The sequence below is a fragment of the Micropterus salmoides genome, unplaced genomic scaffold, assembly GCF_014851395.1.
Source record: "Micropterus salmoides isolate LMB-PRFRI ecotype aquatic unplaced genomic scaffold, ASM1485139v1 Ms_hic_scaffold_11, whole genome shotgun sequence".
Classification (NCBI taxonomy): Eukaryota; Metazoa; Chordata; class Actinopteri; order Centrarchiformes; family Centrarchidae; genus Micropterus; species Micropterus salmoides.
Window position 1 is genome coordinate 21,376,644 of NW_024040152.1, and position 26,397 is coordinate 21,403,040.

The 26,397-nt window shown below is 40.7% G+C and overlaps 2 protein-coding genes, 1 non-coding gene and 1 pseudogene across 4 annotated transcripts in view; 2 read left to right on the plus strand and 2 right to left on the minus strand.

Annotated features, from left to right (window-relative positions):
- The window catches only part of LOC119897841 (Wilms tumor protein 1-interacting protein), a 29,954-nt gene extending 18,271 nt beyond the window's left edge, over positions 1-11,683 (plus strand). Inside the window, exons 3-8 of the mRNA XM_038711833.1 lie at positions 3,727-3,794; positions 5,613-5,675; positions 6,517-6,647; positions 7,568-7,619; positions 9,518-9,586; positions 10,251-11,683. Coding sequence (XP_038567761.1) covers positions 3,727-3,794; positions 5,613-5,675; positions 6,517-6,647; positions 7,568-7,619; positions 9,518-9,586; positions 10,251-10,385 — 518 coding nt within the window. The 3' untranslated portion in view covers positions 10,386-11,683. The remainder of the gene's footprint in view (positions 1-3,726; positions 3,795-5,612; positions 5,676-6,516; positions 6,648-7,567; positions 7,620-9,517; positions 9,587-10,250) is intronic.
- A 4,376-nt stretch (positions 11,684-16,059) lies between these two features.
- On the minus strand, positions 16,060-16,132 carry trnar-acg. The gene has a single exon. It is a non-coding gene; the product is annotated as a tRNA-Arg (tRNA).
- Positions 16,133-17,210: 1,078 nt separating this feature from the next.
- Positions 17,211-18,892, minus strand: LOC119897842 (annotated as a pseudogene).
- Positions 18,893-20,581: 1,689 nt separating this feature from the next.
- Positions 20,582-26,397, plus strand: part of deptor (DEP domain containing MTOR-interacting protein) — a 34,357-nt gene continuing 28,541 nt past the window's right edge. The window contains exons 1-3 of one of the 2 annotated variants that reach the window (XM_038711834.1): positions 20,582-20,934; positions 21,187-21,279; positions 25,999-26,177. In XM_038711834.1, coding sequence (XP_038567762.1) covers positions 20,921-20,934; positions 21,187-21,279; positions 25,999-26,177 — 286 coding nt within the window. In that variant the 5' untranslated portion in view covers positions 20,582-20,920. The remainder of the gene's footprint in view (positions 20,935-21,186; positions 21,280-25,998; positions 26,178-26,397) is intronic. The other variant, XM_038711835.1, reaches the window with a different exon arrangement.

The window sequence follows — 26,397 nt, forward strand, 5'->3', positions numbered from 1 at the left end:
CCACACAGTAAACAGCATGAAGCAGTCAATATTATACAGCATATAACGCTTGTTATCGTCCTGCATAATCTGTATGTCAAGACAACTGTTGCATAACAAGTCTTTATGACCGTGAACTTCGTCCCATGACCTCCCTCCACCAGCTCCCCCAAGGTGACTTACAGGCAGAAGAACATTCCTGCTGACTAGCAGAGCTCAGGCTTCATGTCTGGGAGTCAGCACTCCCGGGGGGGGCTTCCCTCCAGGCTAATCATTGACTGTTTACGAACAGTTAACTGTAAAACCCAATTCCAGCTGGAGATTAATCTCAAGTTTGTAATCAAGGGAACTGTTTTACACAGTAGCAAGAAAGAACAAGATTCAATTGCAAGATCGCAATTCCCTCTCCTTACATGATATACCCTTTTTTCCAGTATACTATTCATATGTAGAATGAAATGCAGGTAGAAATGACTTCACAGCTATATTTTCCTTTCTTATTATCAAGTATCTATTTTTTGGTAATTTTATAATACTAAGAACAGCAGTGCAAGGTGTGACTTGAGTTTGTGGTACACAGATCACAGATCATATTCTACTTTCAACATCAGCTCCTAATCCCAGCCAGCTGGCGGGCTTTGGAGAATCCAAAAAGACTGATCGTTCGAATCCTCTGGTATGTTAACATCTGGTGGGTAGATTGTCAGGACCTTGACCAAACGTTCATGGTGCTGTTCAGTCAGAGAAATGCATTTAGACTACCAGAAATACTTCTTATAAATGCAGGGAACTTATTCTTTAGTCAGTTTAACATCCATCTATATCTTTAGCAGGGAAGGGAATTACTTCAGGTGAGACTGAATCTCAGAGACAATCAGCCTACAAATGTGATATTGGTATAAAAGAGATGTGGCTCCTTTGCTGAGGCTCACCTGAGTAATTTACTCACAGGAAAGAACAGGGTTGAGGCTTGATTAGTCATAACAGGGTCATTGTGAATGTCATATTTTTCTGAATGGGATTACATAAGGGAATTCATGGAATGTTTTAATTAGAAAATGGCCTTGTGTTTTGTTCTGTCCCCCAGGTATTTTACATTTTTATGAAATAGTCACAGTCCTTTCTTTATGCTTTTCAAATAGTCAGCCCTGACTCCTGACTTTAATTAAGCTCTTATCTTCCGCAAAGCTGGGAGCCTTCTCTCTCTCTGACTCTCTGGGGGGGAAAAAGACAGGAATGTGAAGAAAAGGAATGGCCCATATCTCACTTTGATTCCCTTCATCCTTCCCTCCTTCCTTTAGGGACACAGGTCCTAGACCGTGTGTCAGTAATTACCCAAGGCCTGTTCCACACCTTGGCCTGATCAAAATGACTGGTCTCCTCTTAAGTTAGTTATTGCGTAAGACTTGGCCAGACCTTAGTTGCTGTGTGACTGTTATTATTGGGTTAGAGGAAGATAATGTAATTGTGAATAACTGGTTCACATGAACAGAGTTTATTGCTTTCTTTGACTCTCTATCTATCTATCTATCCACACTGCTCAAAAAAGGGGACACTTAAACAACCCAATGTAACTCCAAGTCAATCACACTCCTGTGAAATCAAGCTGTCCACTTAGGAAGCAACACTGATTGACAATTAATTTCACATGCTGTTGTGCAAATGGAATAGACAACAGGTGAAAATTATAGGCAATTAGCAAGACCCCCAATAAAGGAGTGGTTCTGCAGGTGGTGACCACAGACCACTTCTCAGTTCCTATGCTTCCTGGCTGATGTTTTGGTCTCTTTTGAATGCTGGCTGTGCTTTCACTCTAGTGGTAGCATGAGATGGAGTCTACAACCCACACAAGTGGCTCAGGTAGTGCAGCTCATCCAGGATGGCACATCAATGCGAGCTGTGGCAAGAAGGTTTGCTGTGTCTGTCAGCGTAGTGTCCAGAGCATGGAGGCGCTACCAGGAGACAGGCCAGTACATCAGGAGACATGGAGGAGGCCGTAGGAGGGCAACAACCCAGCAGCAGGACCGCTACCTCCGCCTTTGTGCAAGGAGGAGCACTGCCAGAGCCCTGCAAAATGACCTCCAGCAGGCCACAAATGTGCATGTGTCTGCTCAAACGGTCAGAAACAGACTCCATGGGGGTGGTATGAGGGCCCGACGTCCACAGGTGGGGGTTGTGCTTACAGCCCAACACTGTGCAGGACGTTTGGCATTTGCCAGAGAACACCAAGATTGGCAAATTCGCCACTGGCACCCTGTGCTCTTCACAGATGAAAGCAGATTCACACTGAGCATATGTAACAGACGTAGTGACGCAGTGGAGAACGTCCTACATCCTCCAGTATGACTGGTTTGGCGGTGGGTCAGTAATGGTGTGGGGTGGCATTTCTTTGGGGGGCCGCACAGCCCTCCATGTGCTCGCCAGAGGTAGCCTGACTGCCATTAGGTACCGAGATGAGATCTCGGAGATGGATGGATGGATGGATGGATGGATGGATGGATGGATGTAATTAGCTTCATCCGTTATTTGCAGCATTGTCCTTAATGGCCTAATATTGCCAGGTATATTAAAGGAATAGCTACCACCATACAAAGAGCAGGGCAAAAAGGTGGCCAATATAATATCTCACTGTCACTACTGTAATATTACCCAACAACGCTACTATATCAAAATATATTTTCTTTCAGTGCTGACTAGTTGTTCATTTGTTGTCCATGTCCTCCAGAAATGAATCCCTGTAATAAAAATGTCCTGTACCTGGGTTATTACTATGACTGCATTCCTTCTCTGTCTTAAGAATGAAACTTTGCAATTCTTAGTGGCTAAATGACTGTGTGAGACTCTCCGGATACAAGTAATCAGGCAAAAGTATGAGATGAAGCATGGGAGATAAAGAAGGCTCCTGTTCACCAAGGTTAACCTCTCCTCTCTCTGTGCTGTCCCCTCCCTCACCTCCCCACTCAGAAAATGTGAGGAATGTTCCCTCTTCCTGTGGGACCTGGGCAAGAATAGCTATGTGAAGTGAGCATAGAGGGGTGTGTGTGTGTGTGTGTGTGTGTGTGTGTGTGTGTGTGTGTGTGTGTGTGTGTGTGTGTGTGTGTGTGTGTGTGTGTGTGTGTGTGTGTGTGTGTGCGCGCTCTGCTATAAGTGGCCAGTTTCAATACCACAGAACTATTAAAGCACACAGGCAAACAGGAAGCACGCGTAAAGTGTGGAAAGACACCAGAAATTAACAGAGAAGAAGAACAGCAGGTCGGTATATGTCTTGGCCATGACATCTAATAGAACAGCGTTTAATCTGTTGCACCTGTCTAATAATTGGATTTGATCAGCATTTACCCCACATGCGTTTGATCCAGATGTGTTCCCTTTCCTTAGTGCAGCACTGCTTGGTGTCTCAGCAATATTATATTAAGACACCAGCACACCATAGATCCGTTAGTTTGATTTATCTGCCTGGGATGCAGCAGGATATAATGAATATTGCAAGAGGGTCCATTACCTTCAAATGGGTGTAATTAATCACCACGGTCTTTATGCGTTAGTGCTGTAACTATTTTCTGAGACCAGGCTCACGGCTTTGCAAGATTTTCCACAGAGACATTTTAACATTCTGTCATTAACTCACCTTTTCTTGTCTGCTTTGATATACTTATTGTATTTCAATAATAAACACACTTTTTTCTTTTAAGAGGCAGTTTTTGAGAATGAAATGATACAAATTGACTTTTCTATCTGTGTATGCAGGTCGAAGGCTGAGAGGGAAGGCGTTCTACTATGTTGGAGGGAAGGTTTTCTGTGAAGAGGACTTTCTGGTGAGTAGTCAATTCACAATCAATGTCTAGTATACCTCAACTGAGGTATGTGGTCTTGTAACCTTTATTTTGACTTCAAAAATAGGTTTGGATACCTTTCTCATACTGAATTGTATTCACTTTCACACAGTCCACATGTCCATTGTCTCAAGGCTTCCAGATCTTTCTGTATTTAAGATTGGTTAATCAAAGTTAGCCCCTTTTCCTTAAATCACCATTCATCCATATATCTTACACACTTAAATGCAACCAATAATCTGTCAGCCTTTCACTTAAATGCAAAATATCAGCTGGAGACTTTGACCTTGTGGCCCAGTTTTTAGCATCCAATGCAGCAGATTCATATCAGTTTCCTCCCTTGGGTGGGACTGAAAGGAGGTCAGTAACTGGAGAAGCTGCTTTGCTAGGGTTTATAGGGTGGAGAGCGGTCAGGCCATTCACACCAGTGCAAAAATGGAAAACTTTCAGTACGCATCATCATAGGATGTCCATTAAAAATCAATTGAAACTGGTTGGTGAAATTTGCCGTTTGTCATATTTGTTGCCAGTTTACATGCTGTTTTTTAATGTGGGTTTTTGGGGGGTTAAGTTTAGGGTTGCTGCAAGTACTGCCAACTCATCCTTGTATTCACACTGTCAGTGGCTCTGTGTGTGTTTACCCACGGAGCCCTCTCTGTATAAAAACTCATCTATATCTCTTTCACCAAAAGCTTGAAGTTGCTCAATTAAAATTATAATTTATACCGAATTAAATTTGCTCTGGCCATGCTCCCTCTATGTTCTGTTAATTACATCTGCTCCTCTGCCAACCCTGTTAGTGTGGCCTCTCCTCACTCACACTGTTCATACAGAAAGCACATATAAAGCTGAGCTGATTGATTCAAATACTGTATCAGTTACCTAATCTCACAAAAGAAAGTGATTTTAGGCACTTTTAAAAAAGGGGCTATATGGATTTTTTTCTAATGAAATTATTAATAAATCACTTTTTTTACTTCCTTTTGTCAATAGGCTGTAACCTCACTTAGAAATTAAGCACACACCTGTTTTCTCAGTTGCTTGCAACAGCCACTATTCTGCTTCTTATGTGAATGTATTGGGTCGGGATGTAGTTGCTAACATTATCTGGTGCAATATATTAGTTGTATATGTCTAATACTTCGTTACCTACCATCTTATGTAAAATATAAGGTGTGTGAAAAGACGGGCAATAAAACACTTATTTCACCACCTCAAGCAGAAACACCTTGTTGAGTTTGAGGAGAGTCAAAAATCCTGCAAGGAGAGGTCAACAGCTGTTGCGAGTTGTTAACCTAAATTTTTTTAGTATTTGTCCTATCATTAAGAACACCATTATCACAGAAATACCCTGAAATATTGTGATATTATTCCATATCACCAGTTAATTTATTTTCCCCTTAGCATATACGCTCAATTAAGAATTGAGTTGAATTAAGCCTCTAAGGCTACCATTACGATCTGTTGTTTACATGGCTAACGTTCTACGGAGGTTTTTAAAAACGGCATTGTGTGGGCTAGCTCAGTCATCATACCTACATAAGTAGAAGAAACTACTCTGAAGTAGTCCCTCAAAACAGGGAAACTACGATCGTTCCCAGCTCTTGCAGTGCAAACACACTAAAAAGGGGGAGAGATCCTCCAACCGGTCATAAAACTATGAATTCCTCAGGTCCAAAAATGCCTATTGTGGAGTTGCTTAGCGTTCAGTCTGAAATGGTGGGTCAGTGAATTCAGTCATCCATTAAATAACCAATTCCAATGACATCACTGTCGTCTTTTTTTTTCTGTCTGTTGAAGTACTCTGGTTTCCAGCAGTCTGCAGACAAGTGCAACGCATGTGGACATCTGATCATGGACATGGTGAGTGTCTGTTACTTCTTTCCAGCTGTGTGTACTTTTGTGAGTTTGTGTGTGTGAGTCAGAGCCAGGTGATCTCAGCAGAAACTTGAGAGTTACTTCATCCTAATTGAGCTTTCTGTGGGCACATCTGGATAAAGACTCAGGAGACAGCATTGGCTCCACATGTGCATCTCTCTCTCTCTCTCTCTCTCTCTCTCTCTCTCTCTCTCTCTCTCTCTCTCTCTCTCTCTCTCTGACACACACAGTCTCTGGGGTAAAAACAAAACACACACACACAAAGCCATATGATGAAGTCAGGAAGTGTCGCATCATATGCAGGATTTTTTTAGACATGAGTCCTCACATGTTCTCCATCCGGCAGACAGAGATGGAGTACATGTCTCTGTTTTTATTGTGCTGCTTATCTTCACATCTGCATATTAAACGTGCTGTATATGTATGTAGCAGACATCTGTTCAGACTGTATGTGTGTGTTATGTTTCTGTATGTAACATACAAAATGTCATCTGCCTCTGTCTTAAATTTGCCAGAAAACACATAGTATGTTTATTTAATTGCAGCGTTTTTCTTTAAGCTTCATTTAATAGGCGTGATTACTTGTTAAATGATCCTGAGTGTCTAAGTGGGCTTATTCTCTGCTTTGTCTTATTCCTAGCTGCTTTCACGACCCACTATAGCCACAGGAATCATTACAAGTGAATCTAATCAAAAGGCAAAGATTTTTAAGAACAATGACTATATTAACCGTGGATACAAATAGTAAGGAAATATAAAACGCCAGTAGCAGAATGAAATAGTGTATTGATGTCCTGATTTTCTTCACTCATTTCTCTCTTTATAGATCCTGCAGGCCCTCGGGAAGTCGTACCACCCCGGCTGTTTCCGCTGTGTCATCTGTAATGAGAGCCTTGATGGAGTGCCCTTCACTGTGGACACTGAAAATAAGATCTACTGTCTCAAAGACTACCACAGGTAAGTGTTCTTGTTATATAGTATTTCAAAGGAACACGAGCGCATGACCTCGATTTATCTGTGTTAGTTTAGCTTGACAATGGAAAAAATGTCTAGGTGTCATATTCCAAGTTAAATGACAGCACAGGTCCTTGACTTTCCCTTGTTACTGCAGGATCTGGTTGAGAAGGGCCAACTGGGTTTCTCTCTGCCACGTGTGGCAGACACATGAGAAGTGTAGTAGGGATGAAAGGAGAGGGAGGTGGAAAAGATCACTGTCCAGTCAGAGGTGTGAGGAGTGGCGCATGGCCGTTGGCTCCTACAGAGCGTCTTAACGTTTGAAGGAAAATCAAGTTTTTCTGTGTGTGAGAAAAATTGATACTGCAGCTAAAGTTATCAACAGTAGCACCTGTAGTACCTCAACAGTTACAGCCTTTCTTCTTACTAGCACAGCATGTACAGCATAGCCAGGCACATGGCCGATCACCGTCTGGCAGCCCCCACATGTTCTCGATTAAATCAGACAAACCTTATTGTGTATACAGTATGTGCTTGACTTTTAGCGGTCATGCCCATCCACAGTGAGAGGCCCCTTTGTTATTCCCTCAGACATCCAGGTGCCAGCCATGTGTGTGTGGAAATAAAGAATTCATTTTGCTTTTTGCTTTTCTACTCCTTTTTGGATCTGGGGATTCATATGTGTGAGGCAAAGCCAGCACATCTGCAAACCTGGCATCTCCTTGGTTGGATCAGGATCTTTAATCTAGTCAGAGTCGGGAGGGAGAGGGGGCAGGCTCCTGTTGCGAGAGTAACACCAAATATGAACTGTGACCTTTATAGTCTTTGGATAAAGTGAATTCAAGTTACTCAAGTTCACTTATTTGAGTGCAGTTCAAACAAATCTATAAAAACTTGTTTCTCTATGCATCTAACCCTGTCAGGGTCCTGGCGCCTAAATGTGCAGCCTGTAACCAGCCCATCTTGCCCTCAGAGGTAAGCTAACACTCGCCTTTATTCAGGACTGGGTCATGATAAAATATTTTCATATGCTGTCTCTCTGTATTATTATATTTTGACAAAATTCTCATATCAAGGTATTGTGGTACACTTGTCTCAATCAATAATAAGTTTTAAAAAAGGTTGAGATCTTAAAGTTTTACATTATTTAAAATGTTGAAGATTCAGGTTTTGTTCTAAAGAAAAACTAAAACCATTTAACTCACTGGTATGAAGTTTTTAACATAGGATTTTGAATACCTAGTTGGATATCTTGTCTTACCCTACTGATTTGAAGTAATGCTTTGATAATCAGTATAATACCACGTGTATGTTGTGTGTTTGTTTTGTTATGGTGGTTCTGGTGTCATGTTACATGAGCAGTATGTATGTTGACAACATATATGTTTTGGGAATGTTATGTTTTTATCAGTGAGTTGATAGAAAAGGCGGGAAGTCAGGGGAGAGAAAGATGTGGAATTAATGCAACAAAGGGTTGGATTTAAACTGGGCGTTGCGGTTCATGGTCAGCACCTTCACCAGTTCCACAGGGAACCCCTGTGTTAATTAAAAGGAATGTTGACAGTTTTAATGTCACTGCATTATATAGCAAGTCCTGTTACCCCAGCCACAAATGCCTTACTTCTTAGTTTACAAGTCACTGTGATAACTCACTGTGACATTCCAGTATCAACTTTAAATACACTCAGGAGTGGCTGTTGACTAAGGCATAGGTTTTATGTTTGGGAGATGAATGCCAGGTCTCCTAATTTCCTTGACTGGCTGAAATGTAGATGTACATAACAATATGAGCATTAATTTTTGGATTTTTTTTAACCTGACACTGGGGAATATTTAGTGGTGACTATACGATATCAGTTGTAGTCTTTTAGCACCTTCAAAGCCACAAAGACAAATGTCAATGTAGAGGGAGTGTCACATGAATTCCAGCATGGTGTGAGTGATCAGCTTCATAAATCTAGAGGTTGTCCACCTTTTAATCAGTAGGAGCCCAGCAGGTGACGAGTCCTTATGTGCTCATGTTAACTCAGTTATGACCCAAACACAGAACTTGGCATACAAGTAGCAAGTACTTCAATACAGCCATATTCCCAGTAGACTACAGGTCAAAACTATGTGAGGCCTAATATCTCTGGGCTTTGATTTGATGTTTTGTTAAGGAAGAAAGCAGAATGATAGTAGGGAGAAGTTCACACAGGCAGGACATGCTGGCAAAAGCAAAGAAATGTCCAAACTTAGACTTGACTTTGCTGGAATGTCCCGTGCCCTCCCCTTTGAGTAAGCATTGAGGCCAGTATTTAGAGGAGAGGTAGAGCGTGTGTGCGAGTGTGTGTGTGTGTGTGTGTGTGTGTGTGTCTCTTGGGGAAGGGGGTTATGTCTGTCTTGTGCATTTATGTAAGCTGCTGGATGGATGTTAAGGGCAGTTCCCTCTCAGGCTTAAACTGTATGAATAACACTTGACATGAATAATCAGGAGGACAAACATCACACAATCTGAGATATAGGATCTTTGGACAGATTTGCAAATGATTTCCTACAATCTTTGGCTCCTTGCAGCCATATTTGTGTCTATATATATTTTTGCTAATGTGATTTCTAAGTCCTATTTTGAGTGTGACTTGTTGAAAAGTAAATTCAGAAACTATAATGGAACTCCACTGATAGTAAAAGGGCCGTTGACAAACCCGTAAGCTCCAAGGTTGTGATGCAGAGAAGTACTTTAAAGTACAGACATTTCATCTCTTGGCTGACAGTGTGCGCACACTTTTTATCGACCTTTTGAAGCTTTTGTCAGACTGAACAGAATAAGATGGAGGAGTGTCTTTTGGCGAGATTGGTTTCAGCTGCGTTTGTCTGTCTGAATTTCTTTCCAGGGGTCTGACGAAACCGTTCGTGTTGTATCCATGGACAAGGACTATCACGTGGAATGCTATCACTGTGAGGTGGGTTAAAACTCGTCACATTTCTCTGTTACAAAACTGGAAAATGAAATATGCATGTTTAATGGCTCTGAGCCAGGGACCCTCTGAATGGCTCGTTAAGAGAAATCATAATGAGTAGATCCCCAATCTTAATTACAGTCTCTGTGCTAATTACATACTGCTTTGGAGAGCAGGTATGCAACACCTCATCATCCCTATCTCATCATTTTACTCAAGTGCCTCTTCTTTTTTTGCCAAAGGCTGATTGACAGCTGCTCTGTTTTCACGAATAAAAATCAGTGGGCTGTGAAGAGCAGCTCCCTGTTAGTAGTGTTTAACTGTTGAGTGGCTGCATCCTTCCAGTCGTTTTTTGTTAATCATAGTAGTAGCTCAGAGAGGAGCATCTTGACATTAGGATATTGTCTTTGTAAACACTGTAAGCCATAACACAGATAAAGAATCCATGTTTTTTTCTCTGTATGCACAGATTTGAGATTTGCTAATAATGAGCAGTTTCAGTCCTTTTGTAAACACAACACCTCTGAGGCAGTTATTGCTGTCCAATCTTTTAGTGGTTGGAAATGAGGTCAGAAATCACACAAATTCTCCTCAGTTCTTCTATCCAAACTCAAGTAACCTTTCAGTGGAGGCGTCTCATCCGTGGTTCCTCCTTTGTGATATTCAGGAATGTAAGATGGAGCTCAACGACGAGGAGGGTCACCGCTGCTACCCTCTGAACGGCCACCTCCTCTGCCACTCCTGCCACCTGAAGAACATCGAGCTGGGCTGCTCCTCTTCCAGCGGCGCCTCCTCCTACTAATGCCTCTGTAGGTGGAGTGAGACACCTGGTGGATTTACAGAGGAGTTGCCACAAGAGTGTCAGACAGCAGTGGTGGCGATGTACAATTCTTGTTGTAGAGGATTGATTCATGCAATGCATCAGGTCATACTTGTGGTTTGATATGTATTTTCACAGGAATGTTAATGAAGTTTATGCCTCATGAGGTTTTGACCCCATAATGAAGTACACCAAAACCTTACTTTGAATGCAGTTAAGCATTATGTTATATTCTGCATACATACTTGGCAGGTGTTGCCATGTTGTTGTTTTTTATGTAAATATCAGTTGTGTTGGCTGTGTAAATATCTGATAGTCAACTTGTTTTAGATATGGTGTACCTTCAACTTCACGTTTGCACTTCAGCTCTGAATTTAATTTCAAGATTGATTCATAAATCATCTGCCTGAAGATTCTAATAATGATAATCATTTACACAAAATATAATTAAGTCCACTGTTGAATGTGAGACAAATCACAGCTACCTAATGTTTCAGTCGGAGAGAAAGGATCATCTGCTGGCTCATTAACTAAGATATTAATGGAAATAATTGGTTTAATCATGTGATAGTCTGGATGCCTATAGTGCCTCCACCATACGTTTCTACATGCAATAATATCAGTTTGTATGTATTTACATATGAGTAATACATAGAAAGTAACATTATTTGAACATTATTTTAAAAAGTCATAGCATAACAATAAATCGTTTTCAATTTGTTAACCAGTTACCACTTTATAGAAAGGGTTTGTTTTCTTCTCAAAGTGGTTAACAGCGATAACCAGAGCCTTGAGTGTTGGTATTTTTCCATATACAAATTCCATTATGCAATAAATTAGATCAAACAATCATTTTTATACACAACCATTCCATAGAAATGTTAAATAATGCCATTATCCTTGATGTTGCTACACCTTTGTGTCCTTACCAATTCACAGCCATGTAAACATTTTTATGACATTTCTGTCTTGCTTAAATTTGAGTAAGAATGCTTATTTTGTACTTTTCCAGGTTATACTGTTCTGTAGTAAATAAACCAATAAGCCAATATTTGTCACATACAGTCTGCTCCAAGCAGACAGACAGATTTGCAAACTCTCTATTTACCGATGAAGATGTTGGTATTAGGCCTGGACATCTATGTATTTTGTTACTGTGGTGTCCGAACGATAATGCTGCGTGATGTGTTGAGAAGAAATCCGCTTGACACTGTTCTTGATTATAAAAGTTTATTACATCAAAGAATTCAGCATCAATTACAAGCTCTGCAGCAGCTTGGAGAGTGACCCAGCCCGATGACCACTCTGTCTCTCTGTACATCGAACACAGCTTATATAGGACATGTTTAGGTCTCTGCTAAAAACCATATAAGGGCACAGTCCCTTCATACACACTAACCTCTACTCCCCCTACCACTGGGTCAGAGGTCAAATTTCATAGAAGGGTTCACTCTTTGCACACCCATCAATCATTACTTCCCCTTAAGGGTTCACTGTGCCTCTCTCCAGCTCTGAGTCAGTGGTCAAGTTCTATAGGAGAGTTCACTCTTTGTACACCCATCAATCATTACTTCCTCATAAGGGTTCACTGTTCCTTTCACCAGCTGCAGAGCATTATATTAAACTGTAATGTCAAAAGCATATGTTATACACCACATTACAAACATTGTATATTTAAAAAAGGATATATATTGTAGGACTATATTCCTTTATTTGTGTTAAATTCTTTGCGCAAAACCTCTTAAATACTAATCTGATCTGCAATGGGAAGTACTGTTTTGATTGCCTACTTTGCCATCCTTATATTATTCATGAGTTTACTAACTTAATACTTGTTGCTTGTCATTTCAGGTCCTTATTTCATAGCCAATTGTAGTTACAATGAAGAGCAAACATATACGTGTGTTGTATGATTGCTGTAAAGAAAATATTTAATAAATGCATTGCAATGGGCCAACTTTCTATTTTAATTTGACCCTTTTTTACAGTAGAAACACCTGAATTTGTTAGTAAATCCATATATCTTACTTTCAGTGAAGACCGATATCTATTTAGTGGTACTTTGACAACACTGATGCATTATTTGATCAATGTGTTTACAGTATAATTCATGCATTAATACAGTCCATTTCCATTCAGCCCTGAACAGTCATGTCCAATGTGGCACTGCAGGCATGCAGACTGTCGTCCCCAGCACTGCCCTGTAGATTGCTGTGCAACACACAGTGCACATTTTGCAGAATTTGGTCGATAGCCCACATTTTTTCAAGTGTGTGTGCTCATAACCTCTGCCTCTGATGAAGCACTAACCTAAACATGAACAATGAAAACAAACTTAAATTAAACCCATGTCTTCCTGATGTAATTTCAAGTGTGCAGCTGAAACCACAATATAGATGAAGACAAGGAATATGTATTGTGCAGCCCTTAAAGGACACAGTCAAGTGTGTGATGTGGAGTTGGGGCCGGAGAGATGGCCTGTTTGGAGTTTGCGGTCTCTCCTTGAGCTTTGCCTCCCCAGCAGTGTTTGGTGGCAGGATGAAAAGGTGAGGCTCAGTTAAATTGCCAGAATGCAGAGTTGGTCCTTTTGAGAATAGCCGCAGGAAGCTCCCCAGGTCCTGGCGTGGGTGCGTCTGGTGATTCCCTGCTTCAGAATCTCCCATATCGCCATACGCAAAACCAGCCTAACCTTCGAAAATATAAAACGACCTGTATTAACAAAACATTTACTTCAGCTATAATACTAGAGATTGTGGGATCAGTTGCTATTTGATCATGACTGGGATGCAGCAGTGTGACAAAGCTATGATCACATAGAAAGTGATCACACTCTCTTATGTAATTTGTAACTTTCACTTTTTAAAAAATGTAGATTTACCTTATGCAGGTGCCTTCACCTTTTTGTTGCAGTCAGGCCAATGTGCGGGACCAAATTATGAAACAGCTGCAAATTACAGCAGAATACATATTATTAATATAAGATTGTTTTCAATGTGTGATCCTTACCCTCTGTGTAATTTTTATTGTAGTTTTCCTTTTTTTGTTCTGTTTTTAAGTTTGTCTACATTGTTTTGTATTGTCTAGATGTACATTTTAATATCTTTGCATTTATGTTGTCTTGTTTTTTTTTTAAATAAATGCTTTTTATTTGTTATTGTTTAAAGAACTTTTGTATATGTCTTATATGTTTTGAACCCCAGGAAGATAAGATGGGTTTTCAAGGTGTCAGCTAATAGGGATCCTTTAATAAACTTAAGTAAAAGTATAAAGCTGGACATTCAGTCCCTGTGACCCGACCCCGGATAAGCGGATGAAGATGGATTGATGGATGGATGAGTGTCAGTTGTTCTAAGAATTTTTAGACAATAAAGAGACTGTGTTTGCTAAATTTAACATACTTTTGGTGCCCTCCACACCTGGTGGCACAATCTGCTAAGTGGCCCTGAATCGCCCCTGTCTTAGGGTGGTTTGATGACATGGTGGGTAAACGGTCTTCTCATACTCTCCCAACGACTGCCACAGGGTGATGACCTGGGCGCACTCTTCAGTCAAGGCAAGACAGTGTTCCCTGAGGCCACCCAAAAACTCTGCACGGCCTCAACCCTTAATATTGTCACGTCCAAAAGAATCCTAATATAATATAATCCTAAAATAATTTTAGAACTTATGATAGCAGCAATGAAGGCTAATAAACCTTCGAGAGCACAGCCAACATAACCCAGATTCTGTTCACAAACATATAATGTACATTTAAAAAAGAACTGGGACCTTAATCGTGCAATATGGACCCTTCAGAGTCTACATGAAAAAAGGTAAATATTTAGTTTAAGTTTGTCTTTGTGACCAATATACAGTTAGAGTTAGTGTGAGAACAAATACATGCTAGTGTGCTCCACAGATGCTTGGGGAGGCAGCAGGTGTTTCTTTCTGTGTAGGTGGGGACAGCAATTATTTTTGCATGAATACTGAAGATGGTTGTGGGAATGTGCAGGTGCATCTAAAAGATACACCTGGAGGAAGTTGTCACTTGCCAATGTAGGCGACTCATGAAGGTGGCATACAACTGGTGAGAGTCAGTGGTGAAACCCACAACAAATCTCTGCATGAAGAGCTATATGTCTAACCGGATGGTCATTTGCTCCCACTCCTCAAACACCTGCCTCAGAAGAGTGTTGCCACAGCAGTCTCGGCCGACAAACTGTACCTCAGGAGGAGCCACTTCGTCTGGTTTGTTGAGACCTTTAATCATCGACCCAAGACCAAAACCTCAGAATCAGCTTTATTGTTAAGTAGGTTTACACATACAAAAGTAAAGCATCATATTGGAGTGATGCTTGCTATCAAAACTATTATTTAACACAGCTTCTGTCCCACCTGGGACAAAGAGGATTCTACAAGTAAGTAAGGCGTAGTGGATAAGGGAAAAGGGACATGGACTTTACAAAGGTCTTTTAGCATAAGTACTAACTTAGCTATTTATTTATGAATTTACAATCTGTAACTGCATGACTAGCTAAAATAAAATGAAATATAGGCCAGCCAAAGCAGGAGTAAAACTGTTTGTATCTTAATGTTAACTTAGCTAATATCATCAACAGGCAAGTTAGTCTCTCAGATATACAAGTTAAATTGACTTTGCATCAACATAATGTTAGTAGGATGTATCGAAATCGCTATTGGAAAGCAAGCTGTATGTGATTGGACAGGTAAGTTATGGTAGCTAGTCATTAACTTTACTAAGCCACAGGTTATTCCTTAACATACATACAGTATATGCCAATGTATTTGTATTCACAACAGCCATAAAGGAGTGAGTTACTTTTGATATGTTGGTAAAATGTGAAACATTGTAATTGATCGTTGTCTAACTTTTTGTATTTATTATTTCATGCAATGTCTCTTTGGCACAGGGATTGGTCAATTCTTGGTGAAATCTTGGTAGCAATAGGAGTGCTGATTGACCACAGCACGCAAATCCTGGTAGATTTGTTTTTTTCCCTATGTGGTTGCAGAGGGAAACGTGATTGACTTTCACGGTCACTGACAAGAACAAGGTGGCAGGAGGGAGCACCAAATTAAAGTAAGACATATTTGGACAATGTTCAAAGTCTAATTATATATTACATAGTTGCTATTATACTATATAGCTATTAATATAACATTTAGGTGGGAGTATATATCGATTTCTACACTACAAACCCTGATGTCTTGCTTTCTTTGAAGACAATTCTATATATATTATATATATATATATATAGTGTTACTTTTACAAGTACATCTGCTTAATATTTATTAACATTGATGCATTATTTGATTAACGGGTCCACAGTGTAATTCATGCATTATAGGCCTGCATTCAGACATTAGTCCCTGCTGCAGTAGTGGACAGTCATGTTGTCCAAAGTGACACTGTAGGCATTATAATAAAAACAAAACACTTAAACACAGTTTGCTTACTTCGATGGGGTACAGCCCTAAGCTGGAGTCGAACCGCCAATCTTGTTATCCGCAGTCAGACGCGTATCAAGCTCTCAGCCTGTGTATAATAATGATCGCTTGTTTCAGTGAGTTTCCGTTTCGGTTCTTAGTGCTAGATGGCTGGAACATTTTTCAGTCAAAAGTTTCTCACAAATATTTTTTTTAAATATGAAAATTTCGAGCCAGCCAGGAGTCGAACCTAGAATCTTCTGATCCGTAGTCAGACGCGTTATCCATTGCGCCACTGGCCCGAGTAAGGAGTTTTTGAGTCATATGTTCTTCTTAAAATTAACAAAGCTGTTATTGTTGATGGGAACGATGAGACTTCAGCAATAAAGCAGCTGAGGGGCTGAAAAGGGTCAGTAAGTCAAGCAGCGGACCAAACCACTGTGAGGCGCATGAAGGGAGAGGACATTATCTTAAAACAAAACAAAGAAAACATTGGATTCGTGGGAAGAACAAGCCATGTCAACCGTGTGTCTACCAAATAAACATAACTAGACGCTGACGGACAACAGTGGTTATATGTAACGTTAATTGTTTTAATCTAAATTATTGGTAGGGACAGTTCAGTCGTCGCTGGACATTGGTATGGATCGTCTCTGCCAAAGTCTACGCTCTTGCTAGTAGCCTAACGACTAACTTAAACGATTTCTACGATTTCTGAATCGTGGGTCGTGTTATGTTTCTGCCACAACCTGTTGACTGTTATGTATTATTAGATAATGTGGCATTCTCAAATCTATGATCTAAAAACTAAACAAAAAAGATTTCCCGCAATGCCCTTATTAGCCAGCAGATGTCGCGGTCGGACCTTGATATCCACCAAACGCTATGACAATAAGGGAGATTTCTCTCATGTTCAGTGGGTTGTCTTGATGGCACTGCATTACTAAAAAGTAATGTAAATTACTTCAGCTTGAATCACTTGAGCATGCTTTACATACAAGGTGGTTAAAACAGAGAACACTGATAAATATTGTGAGTTGTGAATAGCTTTACATGCTATTCTTTATAGGCCTACTATATGTTGCTCAATAAACAAAGTTTGTTTCTGAATGAACTAGCCTACACTCCACATAAAAGCTGAACTTAAAACAGCAGTTTTGATCTTACATATCACCCCAAACTACCTTATTGTTCCCCTGTATTTTTTTAAATCATTTTAAAAACATGATAAAAATACATATAAAGGTGAAGGTATAAGGGTATACCCTCCTTTGCAGGCTTAACCAAATGTTTTGTTCCAAAGCAACAAAATGTATTTAATATTGATAAAAATAATAATTGTCATTTCCCAAAGTAAATGTATCACAATTTTAAAATACATAGGTGCCCAGTGAGTATTTTATTGATGTTCCATAATACTGTAATGTGTAATCTGAAGCATTATCGGTGTTTATAACATTTTGTCCATCCAGTTAACATACATGAGGGTGGCAATATCGTGCAAACATCTCTCAATATAATGCATAATGCAACCAGCTTTGTGAATATAGAATTTATAGCAGACCTGTTGTTGTGAATTGCATTAGACTGAACAAGAGCTAATAAAGTGGCCAGTGAGTGTATGTTAGTGTCAACAAGCTCTGTCACCACGTCTAAGTTAGTATTTGGTACTGTTAAAGCATGTATTCTGTGCCACATAAGATAAATTTGAGCTGAAAGGAATCTGTGAACAAGTAGAACTCCTTTATAATAGCAAGGATCATGTTCATCGACTTTGTAGGAGGGAAAAGTGCAGTCCTGCTGTCTTCACACCAAAATGGGAATCAGGTCTAAGTCCTGCTTTGGCCAGGCACATTCCCATGTAAACATCATCAATGGGAAAAATGATAATGGACTGGGACATATTGTATATGACCAAAGCTGTATAGCCAGACAAGAGGAACCCCCCACCACCACAGTAGGGGGGGATATGAGTCTGACTCCTGCACCTGAACTGGAATAAAATACTTGCTTGATGGTAATCTAATAGGCCCCACATTCTGGATCAGATGGCCAGTAAAGAGGTGCCTCTTGCCATCATTGTCCTTGAGGCTTTAGAGATACTCAACCATGTTGTCTGTGTTGGCAAACACATCATCATCACCATTTAGCAGGAAGCGTTTCTTTCCATCCATTCTAAGAAGAGTATCTGCTTCAAGGTGAGGTTGCAGAATGTGTCACAGAAGTCCCATTGGAGAATGTCTTTGTACTCGCGTTGCTCCTGCTCTAGGAGTTTGTTCAGTCGCTCTTTCTTAAAACCAGCATCCATTGTTCCTAACAGGAAGATCCTCCTGATCCACACACCACTGTGTAACCTCTCTTTAGCCCAGGTTTTGCGCAGCACCTCTTGGCGGTTGTAGTTTACAGGGGCGCTTTTAATGACCAGTAGAAGGAAGACTTTGCGGGATGCATCGGCTCCCCCACATTTGTCAGGAATGTCTAGTAGCATGGGAAAATGTCGACAGTGTCGATAGTAGAGAAAGTCTTGTATGGCATCAGGAAGGGATCTGAAGTTTGTGATGCTGGCAGCAGACACCTTTTTTTGTACATCTTGGCCATGGGTATACATAGAAGGTATTTTTACTGGGTAACTTTGTTTCATCCTTTCTCACATCTACTTTGAGGTGAATGGTTTTGTGGTGTATGCAATATTTACAAAGGACCATGACAAGAGCTCCCACCAACAAGAAAGCTCTTTTCCTCCTTAAAACTCTGCAGTGACAAAAAAGAATTTTCACATGAACTTATCTCAGTCTGACATAATATTTCAAAGACTAACATTAAAGTACTAACGGTTCTATGTTCTTTGAGTGTAGCAACGGGGGACTACAAACTTTCAATACGTTGTACAACCTTGTGTTGTATTTATATCATTTTCAAAAGAGGAATGCAATTCACAGATCATGCAGCACGCAATTAAATCAACCTTAAACAATAATTACCTGAACATATTGGTAGATCAATGAGAGGGGTCGATGAGCTTCTCTGTCATAGTCCGTCTGCCCAGATTGTGACTCATACACATCCTGTTACAGGATGCCTATGAGGAAGTCTCAAAGCCCACCCTAACCAATTGGCAGATCGCCAGCCACAATCTTCCCAGAAGCAACTTCTGGGTGTTCCAGCATACACAAATCTGATTTATGAACAACAACAACAAAAACAATTTCCACAAAACCAAAATTATTTGTTTAATTTATAATCATGCAGCAGCCTTTCTCCCACCCTGTGTACATCAGACTCTTTATATCTGCACACACACACAAATGCAGAATACAGTGAGCGAGCAGATCAAGTGGATCAAATAGATGTTTCGCTTGTTACTCTAAGTAAGTGCAATAAAACCTTCACGAGTAAAAAGCACAGCATGCCAGCTAATAGAAAATTGTTACAAACAAGCTAAAATGAAAGTTGTCTGTATGTAGCCTGTTGAGCTTAGTTTGCCATGCATCTTAAAAGTTAACAAGTGTTCTTTCTGTCACTCTCTCATCAATAACTAATTTTCTAGCATGCAGGGCAACCTACTTGGGACTGCATTGTGTTTTCTACTGGAAGGGCACTCTAGAGGGCCCTGCATCACATTTTCTCCATTGGAAGGACACCCTATGGGGCCCTGCATTATGTTTTCTCCACTGGAAGTTGACCACTTCATGCCGGACTTTTGAAGGTGTGCTCTTCTCTATTAAAAGTAAAGCATGAGCTGGCACGTGGAACTGTATTCCTCTCCGGGTAATTGTATGTTCACATAGAAGGCAGTTCACGCATCCCGTTAAACTGACGGATGTAAATCTTGATGCCTTGGGCTACATCCACACTAATAGGATTTTGTTTTAAAACACAGCACTTTTGCTGTGTTTACGCCTGCTGTCCAGACTGAAGCAGGGAATCCGAACACCTAAAACAGAGTTTGAAGTTTGAAAACGAACTGTTAAACATATGTTTGGGTCAAGAAAGCAATGCAGTTGTGATAGAAATGACATCAGTCTTTAGTTACACAATATGTGGGCATTATTATTATTATTATTTTGTTTGTATATTGTATTGCTACAATTACTATTTTATATCATTTTATTCCCATCATATTTATTACTGGGTATAATATTTGTATTTCTGGAATGAGAATAAATGCATGCAAGTGAACTCTCACTGATCTCATTTTTCTCACTACACATCCTTTTGGAAATCGGTTCTGGCACACTTATATAATAAGACTAAAATCTTATCTAAAATATAATAAGAATAAAACTAAATCTAAAGCTACTCAGAATGATCCTGTTCACATTTTCAGTAATTTTGCAAAGAAAAAAAAACGTCATAACAATCACACCTTACCACCAAGTCACTTAGGAGAAAAATACTCTCATATATTGAGCAAAACGGATGGAAAGGTGAATTGGGACTGGGAAGGAGAAAAGACAAAACGTTCTCACATACATTATAGAGCTAAAGTATCCCCTTTAGTGGAAAGCTAGACCAAAAACCATCATTATTAACAAAAATGAGGTCATAATCTTTTTCCGAAAAGCTCGAGTTCTTTGTTTAATAAATCTAATTTCATTCGATTTGTGTCCCAGTCTTTTAAGTCTTTCCAGGAGAGGGCGGTGTGTGAATCGAGCGCCTCTGTAACCCCGCCCCTACGGTTAACTCCCCCAAGTGACGACAGCAGAGTCCTCCCAATGCGGGGGCTTTGTGGATGGGCACTGGCTGTACCGTGGTGAAAAACGTGCGTTCATCTCGTGTGGTGTGTCAGTGTCAGTGCCAAACAGACCGACCCAGCGCGAAGAAGAGCACTCGGCTGTTTTTACAGACATTGTAGAGGAATACACAAAGCGAGTTCGGCGTGCACGCATGCATTAATGTATGTGTGTGGGTGTGCAGATATCTGGAGGTTTTCGAGCAATTCAAAGTGGACCGCTGCTGATGGAGCTGCTGGCACACTGAGGCTGGGGTGTGACTTGTGACTGCCTGCATTGTTGCACATGTTTCCTGGGATGAAGTAACTCTCCTCATTCATCAAAGGAATAATTGATAAGCTCTTCTTTTCGCTCTCAATGGTGCTTGAAGGGTAAGCAAAAAGCGAGCTGTCAGTGCATTGTTTACTCTGCGAAATCGTCCCCGCGTGGATGCTTGCATGCCTTTGTTTTTCAGTCCATTCGTCCCCACCTTTCTGTGTTTTTGTCAGCTAGAAAGCTGCTGGTGCACATTTTGCTGCACAGCATTTCTGCTCATTTTACAAAAATGCAAGACTGATGCATTTTCCCTGCATGATGAATTTGTGTGTGGCTGAGCAAAAACACCCTGGTTCTGTGCCTCTTAGCAGAGAGATGGACCGGATCGGGAATACCATGCAGAAGAAGGCTGCAGAGCTGGAGCGGCTGGCCGAGGTGCTCGTCACTGGAGAACAGCTGAGGTAGGTCGGTCTCTACCGGGATCCCCAATGACCCCGAGTGTGCTGTTGGCCAGACATTGAGGGAAACTGTGGCGTTTTGGTCAGGATAATCTGCAAACTGAGCACCAAACTTGCAGCTGTGAATGAATAAACCTGAAAATCACTAAATCCTTTATTAATATAATAATATTTCTTAGTTTTCATGTTCAGTATTGCATGTTTTGTGTGGCGCAGATCATAATAAACCAGAATATGACGAAAAAGTAGGTGTTGTGTAACTGTAACAGGCTGTTTCAGATCCATTGCAGCATGCAAAGCCAAACAAAGGCGTCCACACCTGCACAGCCATCCCCATGCACATTGCTGCTCCTCACCTGTATACTGTAACATACACATTTTAGCCCAAGGCATAGTAATCCTGTTTTGAGGTTAGGGTTCCTGTTTGAGACTGAACACGTCAGTAGTTTTTGTTGCTCCAGTAATGCAGTGCCCTTTGAGCTGCACAGGGAATGATCCACCTACTAACCCCATATCATTATCATGCCCTGCCCATTCATCCTATCAGGGTATTATACTACAAATGCTGGCAGTGTTGTTGACATGCTGTACCCTTTGACCTACTGTATGTAAAGAAAGGCCCCAGAACGCCAGTGGTGTTCGCTGGCTGACGCGCACCAGCCATGAATAGAGACTCAGTGGGTAAAGCATGGCATCAATGCCTGGAATTTCAGGCCCCCACTGAACTGTGAGGAAATGTGCCACTGAATTGTGTTTTCCAGCTTGGTGGGATAAACTGAGTAAGAGCTTTTGTTGTTCGTGAAGAAATCCATGCTGTAACATTGTCCTGTTCACAAGAACCATAAAAAGTAATAGTCATCACCTCGAGAGATTAATGGTTTGTGTCTGCACAAACTCTTCGGTGTACTTTTAGCACCAGTGTGTGTTTTCCTGTTTGTCATTGTGTACTCTGTGTGTGTGTGTGTGTGTGTGTCAGTGTCCCTGGCACAGCTGTATACTGAGGCTGCCAGCTGTCAGTAGCTGTCCCAGACTCCTCTGCCTCTGAGACGCTGCTGTTCTGGGGGAAAGGACTCAAGGATTGTGACATGAATGTCTTTCTTTCTGCCTATTCTACAAACAGCAGTCAGCCTATGAGCTTTTTAAGCCACATGAGCAGCATGGCTCCAGAGATGGCAATGTTGTTCTGTTGGTCGGCGCCCTACTTTGGTCCGGACTGAAATGTCTGAACTATTGGATGGATTACCATGACATTTTGTACAGACATTCATGGTCCCCAGAAGATGACTCTCATTGATCCCCTGACTTTTCCTCTAGTGCCAACATGAGGTTGACATTATTATTATTATATAATAACAATAATATTTTGGTAACACATAGCCTGACATCGCCAGACTTAAATCGCAAATGGGGCGTTATCACTGTGCTCAGACCAAAATGAGCAACAAAACATGTGACTTGGCGTTGTTGGTAAATTAAAGTTAGTTGGAAGTACGCCGGCAAACATCTTTCTTGTCAGCAGAAGCTTTAAGTGCAGTAGTTTGTTATTCTTTTAGAGAAAATATGCAGTCAGGTTTTTTTAATACTCATGCAATAGCAGATTGAACAGAAACAGCTATACATCAGCGGCAGGAGATGCGTGCTGTAACATATCGTATCACGATATGTATCAGAATAAACTTTAATATGATTTAAGAAAATTATATTGTGATAATGAAAATATTCTGACTTGTTGATGTAATGATGTCATAACGGTACACACTGCAACAACAAGCATACCTGAAAAATGTACAGTAATTGTATCAAACCTGCCCCATATTACATAAACAGTTGTGATTTGCCCAACTGGATGGGTGGAAATCTGTCTGAATTGGGTAGGTGAGCGGGTCATTTGCTGCCAGAGCAAATAAACCGTGACCTCGCAGATTTGTCACAGGCTAGTGAAAATGTATACAAAACCAATAATGTTCCTACTGTCAGCCTCAGCTGTACTCAGCAGTTGCAATAGAAATTGTAAGTCTCTTTAGATAGAAGCGTCAGCATAAAATGAGTAAATGTACTTAGTATTTAGTGCTAATTTGCAAGTGTTACCATGCTAACATGCCTGCTTAGCATCAGCATGTTGTATTTTCATTGTGAGCATTGTTATCCTTGAGCTCCACATACCGCTGTGCCAAGTACATTCTCAAATAGCCACTGGTATGGCTGTAGGCTATTATTCTTGTTACATCGTCTAGTATGAAACACACCGGTCAGTTTAATGATTACAGTTCTCCCTCAGTGTTTTAACTGGACTCCCTGCTTTAGCTTTGTCCTTTGGTCTAAATCAGACCAAATTACATGACAAGAGGGAGTGAGAAAGTGGCATTCAATTTCTTTTTGTGAACTGTAGAATATACGAAAATAAGATTAGACCTGATATGAAACACTGCTGGTATAAAAGCAAAGAGTGTACCTAATCCACACCTTTGTTTGATCTTTTTTTTATTCACGTGTCAAGCTCATAGCACATGAGTGATATTGTTCCTGGTACTGATAACAGTACACTTTCTGTTTATCTTATCGCACATTCGTGTCCCATCATGTCGATAGCTCGTATCTTAGAGTAAATGTGCTTCAGGGCTGAAAAACAGACACAAAGATGGATACCATGGTACACAGAAACATGCAGCTGCTGTGGTAAGTCCAGTGACCAGCTCATAGTTGTGAATAGACCGTTTGTTGCACCATGGTAGACTGCAAGAGAGAGTCAGGCTTGGTGAATGTTTTCAGTCTGGGACTCAGCATCATTATAGTCTACTGCGAGCCAGACATTCATTCAGAAATACTCCTGCTTGTCATTGTTTGATCCAGCACAACTTTCAGAAATGCTATTAGATAGAGTAACCATCAGAGTAAGTACACCTATCACAGCAACTAGTCTGCCACCTGAGCCTCGTATAAGGACATGGCAAGAAGAATGATTTTGCTTTGAGCTCCATTTGAGATGATTTGTGGGTAGATTAGACTGATTACTTCTGAAACTGAGCCAAAGGAGGAGTAGGGGATATTGATGGACCTGGTTGGAAGTGAAGTCTGTAACTTGTTTGCATATCTCAAGTATTTACAGCACAGTGTGTGTGTACTTACTGGGCAACCTTGGACTGGGGATGTCATTGCTAATCCGGAGTGATGCTAGCCAGCTGCACAAAGACTCAGCATGTAGTGGAACTAGCTGGCTGCAGGAAGCTTGGGCAAGGCAGTGATGGGCTGTTTCACAATACTTAGGTTCAGAAAGAGGTCATCTTGATGACGTGAAAGCAGCATCTAGTGCAGCTATAGAAGCGCAAGAGGGTTGTTATGACATTTTGCAATATAGTCACATTATAAAAAAAGGCAGACAACATTTGAATAGCATGCATTCACCTCTGTCCTAGAGGACTGCTGTGTCTAACTTTATGAACAGACACTGCTCAAAAAAGTAAAGGAAAACTTAAATCACTCATCAGATCTCGATGAATGAAGTAGTTGAAAATGCAAAATACAATGTGCAGTAAAGATTTGTTGAGAACAAAATGATGTAGCAATGGTCAGTGGAAACCGAAATCACCAACCGACTAAGGGCTGGATTCAAAATCACACTGAAAATCTATATAAAATAATTAAATCATAGGATGATCCAACTTGTGTGACTTTGATCATGGCAATCCATAATGTGACACAGTAGTGTGTATGGCCTTCATGTGCCTCTATGCACTCCCGGCTTTCCCGGTGGTAGGGAAAGCAGTGTTTCCCGTAATTAACCAATAATTTGGATAATTATACATTTTTACTAGGCATATTTAAAATCATTTTTGATTAAGGAGCTGTATTGAGGAGCATATATTTGTGCTCGTTAGAATAACCCCCCCCCCCGCTGTCATTCATGTAAGTAATATAGTAACGTAACTAGTTACTTTTATCACATCAGCATAACATTCACAATGGCATATTTGACCTCCTGGAGGAGTTGGACTACCTGTGCAACCTGAATGAGCTGAAGGTACTGCCTCGTGCTACCAGTAGTGACAAGACACAAGCAAAACGCAAAACTAGAGAACAATCAGTAGTTTAGGTGTTTAAAACACCTACATGTTTACGGTAGTAGTCACACGGAACTGAAATTAAAGAACGTTCCTCCATCATGCAGCAAAGGCTGTTGCACACCTTCGACAAGCCTGCATCGATGCTCACTCAGCAGTGGAGGGTTTCATAACCCACTACCACTCCGTGCTAATTGGTTTTGGATGGCACTCAATGTGGCGGACCCTCCAAGCGAACACACAAACGGAGTGGAAGTAAGTAGAGGGAGGGAGGAGCAAGTACTTTTGGAAAGGGCCACATTCATAGTCGCTTATACTTCCTAAGTGGACAGATTGATATCCCTGACGTTTAACTGACTTGATGTTATACTATGATGATGAAGTTTTTTTGAGCAGTGTAGAGTTGACCTGGTATGAATGTTCTGCTTATTCCTAGCTAAATTTTCTACTACAAGATGATAGATAGATGATAGATGAATCTATGATATGAGGCCCACATAGATTACTTCCAGGATGAATTGTTACTATTATTGACATTTTGAATGGGCACTGTATTGTGGTTTAGCGTTTACAGACTGTTCAGAAAGAGCATCTTTGGTGTTGATATAAGGTATAAATTCTCAATCATTTCCCCCTCCTCTACGGCCTGTTTGCTGCACTCCAGGCTGCGGCTCCATGAAGGGAAGGTGATCAAGGATCGGCGGCACCACCTGCGAACGTACCCAAACTGCTTTGTGGCCAAGGAGCTCATTGACTGGCTGATTGAACACAAGGAGGCTACAGACCGAGACACTGCCATCAAAATTATGCAAAAACTTTTAGACCAGAGTATCATTCACCATGGTAAGGCTGAGCAGTGTGGGTGTAGTCTTGCATTTGCTTTCTATTTTCTATAACAGAGAGAGTTTCTCTCTCCTTTTTTCTTTCTTGGCATTTTCTGGGAACGTTCAGTTCTTCTTAATAGATGATACTTCATGTCTCCCAGCCAATTTGGCTCCAATGTAGCATCTCACTAGCTGTTTCACATTTGACCAGACACTGAAAACAGAGACGGGGCACCCGT